Genomic DNA, 17,218 nt, shown 5'->3' with positions numbered 1-17,218 from the left:
TTTGATTTTCCAGTCAAACTTGGGAGAACGGGTGAGAGCGAGATTCGAACCCAAACCTTCACGGACTGTATTGGCAGTTGAGCATCTAAACCATTCTGCCATCTTCCTCCTGATACAGTCATGTACAGGAAGGGGTATTTGGAGGGACAAAATAAGTCTCATAACTAACTTCCCTCAAACACTGAATAATCCAAGAAATTTACAATCTTACTAAAAATATTGTTGTAGCAGTTATAAATGAAACAGTTTCAGTTTCAGTAGCTCAAGGAGGCGTCACTGCGTTCGGACAAATCCATATATGCTACACCACATCTGCCAAGCAGATGCCTGACCAGTGGCGTAGCCCAACGTGCTTGTATAAATGAAACAATCCAAGTAAATTAACAATCTCAGTAAAATAAAGTTATAATAGTTATAAATAACACTCAGCCACAAGGCCACAATAACAAAAAATCAGTTAACAGTGATTTCAATAGCCAGTTTTTATTTCATTCTTTTCATACAATGCTGAATAACAACTTCACTCATCCTGGCACACTTCTGGAGACTATATTCAAATTAGACTCAAACATATGTTGTAGTTTTTCTGGTGAATGTTCAGACAAACAAATGCCAACCTATCAGCCAACCATTCCAAAACAAGCAAACACCGGTGTGTATACGGCATATTATTTGGGGGTGGACTTGTATTGCTTGCAAGTTACCATTTTAATGCATTTCTCAAGGACCATTCTACTCAATGAAACATTCTGTGATAAAAGAAGCACAGATCTGTCTACATAAAAATAAAAGAGGTGGGGGGGGGGGGATAGCAGGGGTGTGGGGGCACATAGAATAAAGAACCATGCCCCTCAAAACAACACATCAAATGTAAAAGGAAACAACAAGAAAACAACAAAACAAAAAACCTAAAACAAAGATACTCATCTTACTGTGTCATTCTATCTCACAGCTGAACTAAATACGTACACACATGCAACAGGAATTTATCCAAACTATCATGTAATCTACAGCAAAAATGAATGATGAAGCACAAAAATCAACAAGTCCAAAACTTTTATTACTTGTGATGTTACACACACAAGTTGAAACATCGAGACCAAATGCAAATCTGTACACACATCTCAAGGCAATTGGAGGAATGAACAATGACACCCAGTCACACTAATGCACACCCCAGAGCACAAAGTGTCAAAGTTACCACAAGTAAAGCTTATACAGGCAGACTTAAGTAATGAGTTTTCACAGACACTTTTTGGCTCTCAATGGTTCACATGAGCATTTTATGTACACATTTTGTTATTACATGTTATATCTATGTCAACATAAACAGCAGGAAAATGAGACAAGAGCATATGGTTATAGTTTTTGGTCTTTTTGTTGTTGTAAGTCACAAACATAGTTATACAGCTTTGCAATCATCTGATAACATAAATCATACAGTATCAAGGCTTCACAAAAGTTAACTTTCGAAGACATATAAAAATTATCCCAATGTACTGTGTGTGGAAGGTGAAGGTTCAAGTAATAATAATAAGAATAGATAAAGGCATCTAATACAGTGCTAAATCTTGTGCAGAGACGAATCACTTACAAGTCATTCATGTCCATGCACAACTATGATTCAAACTTGACAAAGGCATGGAAGACAAAACTTTTTTTTGAAAAGGTGTAAATAAAAAGATAGAATGAGGGGGGTTGTTTTTTTGTTTGTTTGATTGTTTTTTTATCAGTCAGGAAGTAATCTACACCATCTGGACTGGAGACATCAAATATCAGTGAAACCATACTAGATTTCTCTTCAACAGTTCAGAACTGATGATTAAGTTATTTGTGTGAAAAAAATTTCATCAATGATGACTGCATCACCGAATGACATTGCTGGTTATACACTAGTGCATTACAGTGACAGGCGCAAAAACTGCGTGGTTAAAGCGTTGGACTTTCAATCTGAGGATCCTGGGTTGAAATCTTGGTAATAATGCCTTGTAGATAAAGGGTGGAGATTTTTCTGATCTCCCAGGTCAGCATATGTGCAGACCTGCTTGTGCCTGAACCCCCTTCATGTGTATATGCACGCAGAACAAATACGCATGTTAAAGATCCTGTAATCTATGTCAGCATTCGGTGGGGTATGGAAACAAGAACATACTCAGCATGCACAACCCTGAAAACATGGTGGGGTAAACAAACAAAAACGGTCATACATGTAAAGAGTTATATGTCTGTACGAGTGTATGTGTGTGTGACTGAAACTGATTGAAAAAGGAAACAAATGATGAGGGTGCCCAATGGCAGCTGTCAGTCAGCTCTACCCAGGTAGGCAGCCTGTTGTGCAAATGACACTGTGTTTGCAAAGTGCTTAGAGCTTGGTCTCTGAGCGAGGACAGAAGCTATATAAATATCCATATCATCATCATGTACAAAAACTCTTTGTCAGGCACAAAAACACATCTTAGCACCATCAACAACTTTTGAACAACAGCTTCATAAAGCACAGTCATTATATAAAATTACAAAAATATATATATCAACTGGCCAGTTACATGATAACACAATGGTATTCATTTGTATGATACATCAAAGGTGCATCCAGAAAGAATGCCAACACATACCTCTCTCCACACACACGTTCACTTGGCCTGTGCAACATTTCTTAGGGATCAATCATTATCAATTTCCCTAGTTCAATGCTCAGAGAACACACACACACACACACACACTTATTCATTTGTCACATGCAACATTTTTTTACGGATCAATCATCATTTTCCTCTACTTCACTGCAGAGACTTCTCTCAGTCACACACCAACACTGTTGCACAGCAGGCCAGCAAAACTCCACATGCACTGCAGCCATGCATCGGGCTGAACTTACCTTGTGTAAACCTTGTGAAGACAATGAGAATGTTTGTGCACAACTGAAAACATCTCAGTTAACAGTTACAGTGTATTGTTTCCCCACATCAGCAACACACTGAGCAAAACTAACAGTGATCTGTGTGTAAAAAAATGTAAGTAATTATTCAGTGTTTTCTATCAGTTTTATTCAGTGTTTTCTATCGGGTTTTTTCCCACAACAGAATACAAAGGCAGTAAACAGCATAAAATACACACAAACACACATGCACGCATGCATACACACACAAACACACAGTCTTTTTTTCCGAGTTACAAAGGATAGTTGTCACATGCATTTCTGTTTCAATGATCACAAAGGCTTATCTTTTTTATCTTATGGAAGGGGCATAATTAACAGTTTCCCTGAGTGACAAGGTAATGTGTTTACATACATCACACACAATAAGAAAACGGACAAACAGCATCTATTTCTGCATAAATGCCAAAATGACCTAGTATAGTCCGTTTATATATAATTCTAAAGGAATGTTTTCATTTCTGTTAGAAAAAAAAATGCAAACAAAAAACACCACCACCATACTTAATGCTCAGTCATGTGCATGCCTTAAAAAAACTTTAACTGTGGTAAACTGGTAAAAGAGTCATTTCAGGTTATCACCTACGTAAAAAACACACACAATTCAATCAAGAAAAACACTGGTATATATTCTTACCAACAATAGGAATGTGAACAAGTAGAATTTGTACATGCATATAAATGCACAAGCTTAAATGCACTAGACCAAACAGTAGGAGTTTTAAATATAGTCCCTGTTTGGTGATATATACTTACCATGTCAAACTGATGCAAACTAGGCCTATCGGTTTGCTCTGCCTGGCCGAATTTCACACGGTGAACAATGAAAAGATGCCCAGCCCTGCCTGGTCCACTCCTAGCCAATCAAACGCCTCTAAAGGCTATAAGCACTGATTCATTGTGTGGCCAACAAAGAAACGCCCCATATGAACCACGGCAGAGATGTGGAGACGGACGGGCAGGCATTTGAGTTTGACACTGTAAGTATATTTCACCAAACAGGGAGTTAAAATTCCTCTTTTTGGTGGCATATACTGTTCCATGTCAAACTGATGCAGAATTTAAAGCAAATGGAGGAGGGCAAGACCTACTGGTTCACATGGGGAGTGTTGTAGCTGCTTTGGCAGTGTTAGTCAAGACAAAGGAAATCCCCTTGGAACAGTCAGCCCTGGTCATATGGAAATCCCTGTGATAGAAGTTGATGAAAGGATTCTCAGACCGCCAGAAGACAACCTCCAAGACATGTTGCAGAGGCACAAAGTGCTGAAAAGCGACTGAAGTGGCTATAGCCCACACTTTGTGTGCTCTGGCACTCCAAGGACCAAGTCCCTGCTGCATGGAGCGAGTCCATGTGTGCTCCCCACCCCAGCGAGGAGGCACCTGTAAAGAATGCCACTTGAAGTGTAGGTGGGGCTATGAGCACCCCCTGTGCCTGAAGAGAAGAGGGTAGCCATTCTGAGGTCGCCTCAAGGAACCACTCGCCCAGACATCTGGGTATCCCAGGGTTGGGTTCTCTGGAACCACCATAACCTCAGAGCCCTCTGAAGGGAACGCTTAAGGATCCTGCCCAGGGAGATGAGGGGTGCCAAGGATTCCATCATGCCCTAGAGCGATGAAAGTGTCAGCGCTGTTGCCAGACACGAACACTGCGCAAGTGGTGGAGGAGATCTGCCACCATGATGAAATTGGGTGCATACTGGCCGAAGAGGGAGTGCTGCTGCACTGAGATGGACCGCAAAGCAGCCCTCTCCTCTTGCAGTATTTTGGAGAGGTGGAGCACCACGCCCCGTCTAGCCAGCACTACCACTCCTTTTGATTTGCCAAAATATTAGATTATGCATCCATACTCACAAAAGCATGCTGACAACGTGCAACCACGCACACACACACACACACACACACACACTCCTCCTGTCACCTACTCAGAAGAATACAACCACACCATTTTCATTGGAACACTCCCTTATTCTGCAAAGGAAACATTCTAAAGCAAAACAAAAAGAGCAGAATGTTGTAATACATCACTACCTAGAAGCTTTATTCATCTATTATTTTTTCATTGTGTTTCTCATACAATTTGGTGATCATACTCTAAACAGATAGGATACTAAACACCAACCAACACAGCTGTTAGGCCATGTAAAAGATGCAGGGATGAACCACCCTGTAGCACTTGTGAATGAACATTTTCACAAATGCCGAAGAGCACAGATGACACAAATGCGCTGTGCAAGTCCATCAATGCCACAGTTCTTCCCTCTTGTGTGCAGTGACATGACAACAGATTCAGCTGTCAGGTGTGAAGGGCTTTGGAACTGAACATGACTGTACAAAAACATCATCTGTATTGCAGCAGTATGGGGAAGAAGACAGGAATCCAGTTACTGGTGGATAAAAAAAAAAGATTATGATGATAATAAGAGAAGACTAACGATAATAATTATGATAATAATACTACTACTAGTATGGTAATAATACCACTACTAATAAAAATGTTAACAAATAGTATTGTAACAATGATTAACATAATGGTGATCATAATAATGAGGAAGTGAACGATGGTGATACTATTTAAAATATCTCTCCCTCTCTCTCTCTCCCTCTCTGTATATATATATTTCTTTTTTTAATAGTATCATCATCATTCACATCCTCATGATCATCACCATTATAATGATAATTATTATTATCAGAGGAGCAGGATGACTTCAGGCATTTGGACTGGAGCAGGTATAGGGATGATGGAATCACTATCCTGTTAGATCCTGCTCATGTAGGAGTCTTCGAAAATCACTGACAGTCTCTCAACCCACCAAACATTCAGTGGACGGTATCATGTGGAAAAACAGCATCTTACCTTGACATTGGGGTGTCTATGCTTGAGGGAAAGATAAAGACTGATGTGTACAGCAAGAGTTATCATGCTTACCTTCCCCCCACTAGTTGTAATCCTCCTCCAGTGTTCAAGGGCCTCATTACAGGAGTGAGGACAAGACTATGCATGATATGCAGTGAAGACGACCTGCTTGAGCGTAAAATTGATGAGTATGCCTGCTACTTTGCCTTGGCAGGTTGGAATTTTGACAAAGCAAAAAGACAGGAGAGAACTGCTGACTGCCACCAGAAAAAAGAAACCAAAGAAACTGGCTTGGGTCACTGCATTTGATCCACGATTCCCTTCCATATCAGAAATCATCAGACGTAACACCCATTTACTCTATGCTGACCCCCAAAACAAAGAATTTTCCCCAAAAAACCTGATAATTGCAGCAGACAGACGCCGCAGAAACCTGGGCAGCATGTACAAACCCACTGTCCCCAGGAGGTTTGTCTTTCATGGCCCTGACAACATCCGAGGCTTCTTCAAATGTCAGGCACCTCGCTGTGACACCTGCAGTCATGGCCACTTCACAGACCATGTCATTTCTCCTTGGGATGGAAGGCGCTGGCAGAGCAACCAACACCTCTCCTGTACCACATCAAACTTGGTCTATCTATTGACCTGTAGACTTCACCCGGAGGCACAATATGTGGGATGCTCCTACGATCTTAAGAAAAGATGGGCAAACCACAAAAACGACTGCAAACTGAGGATATGCACCACGTGTTTGGTCACTGCCCATGTTTCTTCCACCCCTCACCCTTCTGACGACCACCTCAGCTTTTTACAGGTGTCAGCGTTGGAGCAGGTCAACAAAGTGGAGGAGCTGAAAAGAAGAGAACCGTTCTGGATGTGTAACCTTGGGACAGTTTTTGTTGGACTGAACTTGAGAAGCGACATCCATGGGTGTTCATTGTGAGCTCTGCATTGTGGAGTTGCCAGTCCAGTTTGTCCTGGTGGTGGTTACACAGGATCACTGAGATACAGAAAGAGAGAGAGTGAGAGTGAAAAAGAGTGATGTGTACATAGACAATTGAAGGAATATTTAGAACATGATAACTTTACGTAGTAGAAGACGTCATGTAAGGTCAGAAAGATGATGTAAAAAATTGCATTACGTCACCTGTTATAAGTGTAGTCTGTGACCAAGCTGCTGGGTGGCAGCGAAAATTCAGATTTAATTTTTTGTTTAACAAAATAGGTGTTGGTTTTCAACTTTGTTTTATTTATCTTAGATATATATATATATATATATATATATATATAATATTTATATCCAAATAATAATTATCATTGTAATGGTGATGATCATGAGGATGTGAATGATGATGATATATATATATATATATATACATACATACATACACACCCCTCTCTGTCTCTGTCTTTCTCTCTCTCTATATATATATATATGTGTGTGTGTGTCTATATATATATATATATAGAGAGAGAGAGAGAGAGAGAGAGAGAGAAAAATAAAAATAAGACATATAATAAGGAAGACAGAGACAAACAATAACAGTCCGGCAGTGACAACCCACCTGGCCATGACCTCGGACTGGCCCTGTGACACTCTCTTGCTGTTGTGTCACTGCATTCACAGAGAACTCAATACCACTTAGAGTGATTATTCACCTGATGACTGCTTTTAAGAGGTTACCTTGGTAACACACCTGTCAAGGCATGCCTTCAGTGGCTCTAGGAGTACACAAAAACAGAGATGTACAGGCATAAACTTTGATTTTGATATCTTCCTCTCGTACACTGACGAAACTAAGAATGGCTTTTTTTTTCCCCCTTGTTTCCCCAGCTTGTACACAACACTGTTTAGGATGTCCTTGTTTCCTCGCTGCTTCTTAAAAAAACAAAAACAAAAAAAAACCGCTCAAAATTAAGACGTTTTGCCGAGGATGAGAAACTGTCCAATGAAGTTGGCAGCTCCTATGACGATGAGGATACTGTGCACCACCAGCGAGAACTTGGTCAGCGTGCCGTTGACCCTCTGGGCCTGTATGTACACACCGCATGGCAAGGCGATGGCGTAGGCTAGGCCACAGAAGGCCCCCACAAACCTGAAAAAGAGCAGCACGCTACAATTCAGCTTCATGCCTCTGTACTGAAAAAAACCCAAAAAACACACGCTATGATTCAGCTTCACGTAGTGATATAAAGCAACACGCTGTGATTCAGCTTCACGTAGTGATATAAAGCAACACGCTGTGATTCAGCTTCACGCAGTGATATAAAGCAACACGCTGTGATTCAGCTTCACGCAGTGATATAAAGCAGCACGCTGTGATTCAGCTTCACGCAGTGATATAAAGCAGCACGCTGTGATTCAGCTTCACGCAGTGATATAAAGCAGCACGCTGTGATTCAGCTTCACGCAGTGATATAAAGCAGCACGCTGTGATTCAGCTTCACGCAGTGATATAAAGCAGCACGCTGTGATTCAGCTTCACGCAGTGATATAAAGCAACACGCTGTGATTCAGCTTCACGCAGTGATATAAAGCAACACGCTGTGATTCAGCTTCACGTAGTGATATAAAACTGGGCAGTCGCAAAGGGGTAACAATGGTTTTCGGAATCCGGAACGAACATCAATGAAATAAACTGTTAACGATTTGGAAATATGGCTTAATTCAGGAGACGTACAACCTATTTTTGGTATGACTGTGAAAATTTTTTTTCCTATGTTTCAGCCAAATTTGGTACTGGCAGACAAAGTATTTTCAGAGAAAAGGCAATGTTAAGGTTTACCATGGACACACACACACACACACACACACAGCGACAACCAAACAACGGCTTATAACAAAGACTCACTTTGTTTACACAAGTGAGTCAAAAAAAGAAGAGAAAAACCCAACACAGAGACAGACAGGCCAAATGTTAGAAACTTAGAAAAGATTTCAAACAATATTATTACATCTCTCATCTTTAGATAAAATAAGTGCTAAAACATAAAGTAGAAAAAAAGAGTACAAAAACTTTGTTTTCATGATGTAATACAGTCATAGTGATTTGGGCGAAGAAATATCACTGACGTTATCAATCAAGACATAATACAGTCATTGTGACTGTGGCTAAGAAATATCACTGACATTATCAATCAAGACATAATACAGTCATAGTGATTTTGGCGAAGAAATATCACTGACATTATCAATCAAGTCAGCCTGGGAAGGATCAGCCTTCAACAAAGTGAACAAACAGTTGAGGAAGTCAGGCTTCAGACTTTTTCTACCAACCAACCCACTGCAAGTGTGTGGTAAAACCAGTACACAACGAAACAACCATTTACATGTGTGGCAGTTTGGAAAACCAGTTTCAGTTGATGTGAAACATTTTTTATATCATTTTATATATTCATTCATTCTTGTAACTGTAAATTAAAAGTAGCTGTTTCCAAGAGCATAATGCGTACATTTTGATTTCATATTTCAGCGTCAACATAATGAGAAGATCATCACATTAAAGTTTAAACTAGTATTTATTATAAGCCATCTTCAGTTTATTCTATTCCTTATAAAACACACACTGACACTCACACACAGACTTTTCCTCTTTCGGACAAGAAGTAGATTCACTAAAATCACTTTCATTCATTTTTATGACAGTGTGTGTGTGTGTGTGTGTGTGTGTGTGAGGGGGGGAGCAGGGGAGGCATCCGAATGAATGAATGTGTGTTGCCATCAGTCCACAAATTGTGGCATGTGAGAACACTCGTTTGACCAAACAAAACAAAAACAAACACCCCCCCAGGCCCCTCAAAAAAATCCAAAAAAAAAAACCAAAACAGTCGGGATTTTCAAACTTGTTCCCAGCTGTATAACTCACCCAATGATGTGGCCAATGCGTGGTACAAAAATGGCGAAAAGAACACAGATGGTAAACAACACCACCGTCAGTACAATCACGTGCTTGAAGCTGGAGAAAAAGAAAACAAAACAAGACAATAAAATATTTTCTTCCTTCAAGATTTTTTTTTTTCCCCCCGATAACTAACTCACCCTCAATATGTGTGTGTCTGTTTCACCTTGCTTTGGGCAAGGTCACTCCAACCTATCAAGGGAAGTTACCATAACAGAATTAGGAAGTGGATGTCCAGTAAGGATTGTCTTTTAGTCTTTTCCATTTCCAGAATTCTCAAATGTCTAGATTTTTTGGAGTTTGGCTCACTGAACAGCAGTATGAATTCAAATTACAGAAGAAACAGAGCTTTTCAGTGCAAAATGTCTTCATCACAATATTCTTGGAAAAACAACAACAACAACAACAAAAACAAGAACAGAAAATGCTCAGTTCTGTCATCCTTCAAAGGGCTTCCAGTGGTACAGCATTAAATATTAATGCGCTATTTTTGTTTTCTTTTTTTTTTCTGTTTTCTTTTTTCAACAGCAAATGTTGTATAGCTTATTTGGATCAGTCTGCAGACTTTGACACCTTCTTGAAACTGAAATGGAAAATGTTCCGTTGTATTTTTTCCTTTGTTTCGATACCTTCTTGAAACTGAAATGGAAAATGTTCCGTTGTATTTTTTCCTTTGTTTCGATACCTTCTTGAAACTGAAATGGAAAATGTTCCGTTCTATTTTTTCCTTTGTTTTGATACCTTCTTGAAACTGAAATGGAAAATGTTCCATTGTATTTTTTCCTTTCTTTTGATACTTTCTTGAAACTGAAATGGAAAATGTTCCATTGTATTTTTTCCTTTCTTTTGAAACCTTCTTGAAACTGAAATGGAAAATGTTCCATTGTATTTTTTCCTTTCTTTTGATACTTTCTTGAAACTGAAATGGAAAATGTTCCATTGTATTTTTTCCTTTCTTTTGAAACCTTCTTGAAACTGAAATGGAAAATGTTGCATCGTATTCCATTCCTTTGTTTCAAAACATATTTCTGTGTATGAAACTCGGGTTGTTGTCCCTGGGGAGAGCTCCTTGCCACAGTGCTGCACAACCCTTCTCTGACTGCAAGCGTATTTGTTTGCTACCAAAAGGGAATTTTCTACAGACTTTTGCCAGGGACTACCAAGAGGCTATTAACAGAAAAATATTTACACCACCTTGGCTGGTACTCTCTTACACAAAAATAAAGACACTTCCCTTTTGAATTTTGTTTAAGGTTATTTCTTTCCAAAGGCATGAATGTTTAGTATCATCCCAAGTGAGGTGAGATGGACAGGTATGCTAAAACAAGGAAACCAAAAGTAAACGCACATACACTACTGAAAAACAACATGACTGTATACCTGTGTGCATGTGAATGTCTTTTATGCAGGTACGCACACATGTGTGTACCTGTTACAAATTCTTCACTGATTTCATCACATAAAGTCTGTGTTTGATTAGGCAAAGTCTTTCTTCAATATGTCATTCTCACACCCTCAAAAAACATATGACATTATACTTCACCACACAGATTTACACAGAGATACACACACACACACACACACACACATTCAAACACACACACACACACACAAACACAAAACACACACAAAACACACACACAAACACAAAACACACAAACACAAAACACGCACACACAAACACTCACACACACAAACACCCACCCACACACACACACACACATTCACACACACTGTCCCACACCACATACACACCTTGGCCAGTCATTGCCGTAGATAGCCAGGAATAACTGTGAGCGGAGGATGAAGCAGAGCAAGGGGAAGACGCAGGTCATCTGGAAGAACAGCAAGACGTGAGCTATGAAGGCCATCAGGTCGTCTGCCACCAGGTTGTTCAGGAAATTCTGCAACACACACAACAAGCAACAGATTCTTCAACAAAGAACTGTGGGAACGATACACGTATGATCGTCAGTCATGTTCGACTGTGACCATCAGAACAGCGGAGGAGGTAACTGCTGTCCCGACTGTCTAGGCCAGAACTGGACTATAATGGACAGTGTCTTGCCCAAGTTACATCCACACTCTCTTGGCCAACAGGGTTTTAGGACAGTCGCCGTCGGCCAACTAGCCCGCAAGGCTGCAGCACTAGGAGGCAGTGCAACTTTGCCTCCTAGTTTGAGAGTCATAGTCCTTCACAACAGACTAAGCTGTAAATGATTTCCCATTGCAATGGAGAAACCACTGATAATACAGCTCTCACTTTGCTGTTGGCCCAACTGTAAACCTATGTCAATCTATGATATAAGCTGAGTGTTGGGCCTTTCGATTGATAGATACAAACTGAATAGATGTGTTGACTACATGATATACAATTACAATATACATCACAGTACAAGATGATATATAGTCTAATGACAATGTAAACTGCAACCCCCTATTTAAAAAACTTATCAAATTCCAATGTGTATGTCTATATGTATGTTTATGTGTTTATGATCATGGTGTAATTATGTGTTAAAAAAAATATGAGTGTGTATGTAGATGTGTTTTCATTTGTTTTTGTTGTTGTTTTTTTAAAACTCATTTAATGATAATTTTGATACATCCTTGTATCTTTTTTCCTTCTTTTTTGATATATCTTTGTATCTTGTGTGTATTTGTATTTGTATTTCTTTTCATCACAACAGATTTCTCTGTGTGAAATTTGGGCTGCTCTCCCCAGGGAGAGCGCGTCGCTACACTACAGCGCCACCCATTTTTTTATATTTTTTCCTGTGTGCAGTTTTATTTGTTTTTCCTATCGAAGTGGATTTTTCTACAGGATTTTGCCTGGAACAACCCTTTTGTTGCCGTGGGTTCTTTTACGTGCGCTAAGTGCATGCTGCACACGGGACCTCGGTTTATCATCTCATCCGAATGACTAACGTCCAGACCACCACTCAAGGTCTAGTGGAGGGGGAGAAAATTTCGGGGGCTGTGCCTGATTCGAACCAGCGCGCTCAGATTCTCTTGCTTCCTAGGCGGACGCGTTACCTCTAGGCCACCACTCCACATGATCATTTGGATGTATAATCATTTGGATGTGTGTTTGTTTTGTAATGTAAATATGGACAATTTTTAATGAAAAAAGTTTGAAAAAAAACAAACCCCAACCCAAAACCCAAAGAACAACCAAACAGTGGGAACGAACAAGACAGCAGCTGGCAGAAGAAGAGATCCTCAAAAGACGCTGGAAACAGATCCGCCACACGCTCCACAAGCCCGCATCCAGCACTAACAAGGCAAGCCTTCACATGGAACCCGCAGGGGGGGGGGGGGGGGGAAAGGAGAAGAGATTGTCCAAGAAATAAATGGCGCCATGACCTGGAGGCAGACACGAAGAGGACAGGCTGCACCTGGGGGACAGCTGGAGTGACTGGCACAGGACCGGGATGGCTGGAGAGAAGCTTGCTAGCGGCCTTTGTCCCAGACGTGGCAAGAGGCCTAGGTGAGGGGAGGTGGCAAGCAATACTTGGTAACTCAAGACGTCTAAGAAACAACCAGTGGAAGAACCAGAGAAAGAAGATGGAAAATGACCAGCATGACCGAAGAGCCAACCAAAGAAAGCTGAGGACAAGTTGCAGATCTGAAGAAGAATCCTGAGAGTAACAAAAGTAATTACAACTTTATTGCAAGAGTTGGCAAGAGAGTAACAAACATACTTACATCTCCATTGCAAGACTTGGCGAGAGAGTTACAAAAGTATATCTTCATTGCAAGACTTGGCGAGAGAGTAACAAAAGTACTTTTATCTTCATTGCAAGACCTGACGAGAGAGTAACAAAAGTACTTATATCTTCACTGCAAAACCTGGGGAGAGAGTAACAAAAGTACTTATATCTTCACTGCAAAACCTGGGGAGAGAGTAACAAAAGTACTTATATCTTCACTGCAAAACCTGGGGAGAGAGTAACAAAAGTACTTATATCTTCACTGAAAAACCTGGGGAGAGAGTAACAAAAGTACTTATATCTTCATTGCAAGACTTAGTGAGAGAGTAACAAATGTACTTATATCTCCAGTGCAAGACTTGGCCAGAGAGTAACAAATGTGCTTACATCTCCACTGCATGACTTGGCCGAAGAGTAACGAAAGTACTTATATCTCCATTGCAAGACTTAGCCAGAGATAACAAAAGTACTTAAATCTTCACTGCAAGAGTTGGCCAGAGAGTAACAAAAGTACTTATATCTTCACTGCAAAACCTGGCGAGAGAGTAACAAAAGTACTTATATCTTCACTGCAAAACCTGGCGAGAGAGTAACAAAAGTACTTATATCTTCACTGCAAAACCTGGCGAGAGAGTAACAAAAGTACTTATATCTCCACTGCAAGACTTAGCCAGAGAGTAACAAATGTACTTGCATCTCCATTGCAAGACTTAGCCAGAGAGTAACAAATGTATTTACATTTCCACTGCATGACTTGGCCAGATAGTAACAAATGTACTCACATCTCCATTGCAAGACTTGGCCAGAGAGTAACAAATGTACTTACATCTTCATTGCAAGACTTGGCCGGAAAGTAACAAATGTACTTATATCTTCATTGCAAGACCTGACGAGAGAGTAACAAACATACTTACATTTCCAATGCAAGACTTGGCCAGATAGTAACAAATGTACTCACATCTTAAAAGTTCAATACAAGACTTGGCCAGAGAGTAACAAATGTACTTACATCTTCATTGCAAGACTTGGAGAGAGAGTAACAAAAGTACTTACATTTCCACTGAAAGACTTGGCCAGATAGCAACAAATGTACTCACATCTTAAAAGTTCAATACAAGACTTGGCCAGAGAGTAACAAATGTACTTATATCTCCACTGCAAGACTTGGCCAGATAGTAACAAATGTACTTATATCTCCACTGCAAGACTTGGCCAGATAGTAACAAATGTACTTATATCTCCACTGCAAGACCTGGCCAGATAGTAACAAATGTACTCACATCTTAAAAGTTCAATACAAGACTTGGCCAGAGGGTAACAAATTTTTACTTACATCTTCAATACAGGACTTGGCCAGAGGGAAAGAAATGTAGATGAGTGCTCCAACAAAGATGTAACAGAATGCCACCAGACCGTAGGCTATGGACAGGTCACGTATCTGAAACACAGTTCACAAGTTTTTATGATAACCATGATGATTATCAGCACTGACTGATTGATTGATATGGATACTTATATAGTGCCTATCCTTGATCAGAGAATAAGCTCTAAGCGCTTTACAAACAAGGGGTCATTTGCACAACAGGCTGCCTTCCTGGGTAGAGCTGACTGACGGTTGCCACTGGCCGCTCATCTTTTGTTTCCTGTGTCATTCAATCAGATTTCAGGCATGCACAAATACACGCTCAGACAGGCATGTAACATCTTTACGTGTATGACCCTTTGTTTATTTACTCTGCCATGTAGGCAGCCATACTCCATTTTTGGGGGTGGGCATACTGGGTATGTTCTTGTTTCCATAACCCACCGAACACTGACCAAATACCAACAGGGAAATTGGTAAAATATGGATATACTCCCTCCCATGCAGAAGCATTAGCTGTGTAAGGCATCAGACATACTGCTCTGATGACCATGAAAGTTTGTGGAACCTTTAATCTTTTTTCTTAACCTTTATAAAAGGCTGTGGGACCACTGATTGTTTTTCAACATCTATAAAAAGCTGTGGGACTATTAATCTTTTTCTTTTTAATCTTTAAAAAAAAATGTTGTGGGATTTTTCTTTTTCAACCTATATAAAAAGCTGCGGGACCATTAATCTGTTGTTTTTTTTCAACCTTTATAAAAGGCTGTGGGACCATTAATCTTTTTTTTTTCTTCAACCTTTATAAAAGGCTGTGGGACTTTTAATCTGTTTTTTTTTTTTTTTTTTACCTTTAATCTTTTCCCCCAACCTTTATAAAAGGCTGTGGGACCTTTAATCTTTTTTTTCCCAACCTTTATAAAAGGCTGTGGGACCTTTAATCTTTTTTTTTTTTTACAACCTTTATAAAAGGCTGTGGGACCTTTAATCTTTTTTTCAACCTTAATAAAAGACTTTGGGACTTTTGATCTTTTTTTTTTACAACCTTTATAAAAGACTTTGGGACCTTTAATCTTTTTTTTTCAACCTTAATAAAAGACTCTGGGACCTTTAATCTTTTTTTTTTCAACCTTAATAAAAGACTTTGGCACCTTTAATCTTTTTTTTTTTTTTTACAACTTTTATAAAAAGGCTGTGGAAACTTTAATCTTTTTTTTCAATCTTTATAAATGCATACTCCTCACCAGCACAAAGACCCATGCAGTGTGACACTCCCCGGTCAGTCACTCACATTATTTTCCTGGTTCTGGTTGTTGCGGGTGATGGCGATGACACAGTTCTGTACAAAGTAGGCCAGGGCACAGATCCCTGTCAGCGCAGGGAAGGTGGGCTTGAAATCTGCAGACAGAAAGGGAACAGGTAAGTGCCCTGCTTGTATCCACTAACAGAAAGGGAACAGGTAAGTGCCCTGCTTGTATCCACTAACAGAAAGGGAACAGGTAAGTGCCCTGCTTGTATCCACTAACAGAAAGTGAACAGGTAAGTGCCCTGCTTGTATCTACTAACAGAAAGGGAACAGGTAAGTGCCCTGCTTGTATCTACTAACAGAAAGGGAACAGGTAAGTGCCCTGCTTGTATCCACTAACAGAAAGTGAACAGGTAAGTGCCCTGCTTGTATCCACTAACAGAAAGGGAACAGGTAAGTGCCCTGCTTGTATCCACTAACAGAAAGGGAACAGGTAAGTGCCCTGCTTGTATCCACTAACAGAAAGGGAACAGGTAAGTGCCCTGCTTGTATCCACTAACAGAAAGTGAACAGGTAAGTGCCCTACTTGTATCTACTAACAGAAAGGGAACAGGTAAGTGCCCTGCTTGTATCCACTAACAGAAAGTGAACAGGTAAGTGCCCTGCTTGTATCTACTAACAGAAAGTGAACAGGTACCGTAAAGTTCGGTCTATTGAGGGCACTGGTATATAAGCCGCACCCACTAAATTTTGGAAAAAATTGAACTTTATACATACATAAGCCGCACCAGTTTATAAGCCGCACACAAACTGATACTAAGAAAAGCTGTCGATACTGTAGGTTATGAAATAAACACAAGCGGGAACAACACAAAGAAAAGCAAGCGAAAATACTGCTAGTGCCGCAAAAAAAAAAAAAAAAAAAATAAACACAACGAAAATAAGATCCATAATTTAGGGATAGTCACATGTATTCAACGTCATCCTGCTCACTGAATCCACTAAAATTTTCATCTTGAGTGTCTGAGTTGAAGAGAACCAGCACAGCTTACTCCACCATCTTGTCACTGACTTAGCCTCGCTTTCACTTCATGAAGGTGGAGGTCCCTGCTGGTTCGTCGCTTGCACTGTTGTCTGCTAGGTCGATCGCCTTCAATTTGAAGGCTGCATCATAGGCATAACGTCGCGTTTTCGGCATGATG

At 40.1% G+C, this 17,218-nt stretch overlaps 1 protein-coding gene across 1 annotated transcript in view; it reads right to left on the bottom strand.

The window, feature by feature from the left end:
* Positions 1-1,434: 1,434 nt before the first annotated feature.
* The window catches only part of LOC143295172 (neutral amino acid transporter 9-like), a 35,520-nt gene continuing 19,736 nt past the window's right edge, over positions 1,435-17,218 (bottom strand). The window contains exons 11-16 of the mRNA XM_076606744.1: positions 16,062-16,168; positions 14,741-14,845; positions 11,450-11,598; positions 9,662-9,751; positions 7,361-7,891; positions 1,435-6,795 (exon numbers count right to left, since the gene is read on the bottom strand). Coding sequence (XP_076462859.1) covers positions 7,711-7,891; positions 9,662-9,751; positions 11,450-11,598; positions 14,741-14,845; positions 16,062-16,168 — 632 coding nt within the window. The 3' untranslated portion in view covers positions 1,435-6,795; positions 7,361-7,710. The remainder of the gene's footprint in view (positions 6,796-7,360; positions 7,892-9,661; positions 9,752-11,449; positions 11,599-14,740; positions 14,846-16,061; positions 16,169-17,218) is intronic.

The sequence above is a fragment of the Babylonia areolata genome, chromosome 20, assembly GCF_041734735.1.
Source record: "Babylonia areolata isolate BAREFJ2019XMU chromosome 20, ASM4173473v1, whole genome shotgun sequence".
NCBI classification, from domain to species: domain Eukaryota; kingdom Metazoa; phylum Mollusca; class Gastropoda; order Neogastropoda; family Buccinidae; genus Babylonia; species Babylonia areolata.
Note: the sequence above shows the minus strand (reverse complement) of the source record. Positions and strands in the feature narration are given on the sequence as shown.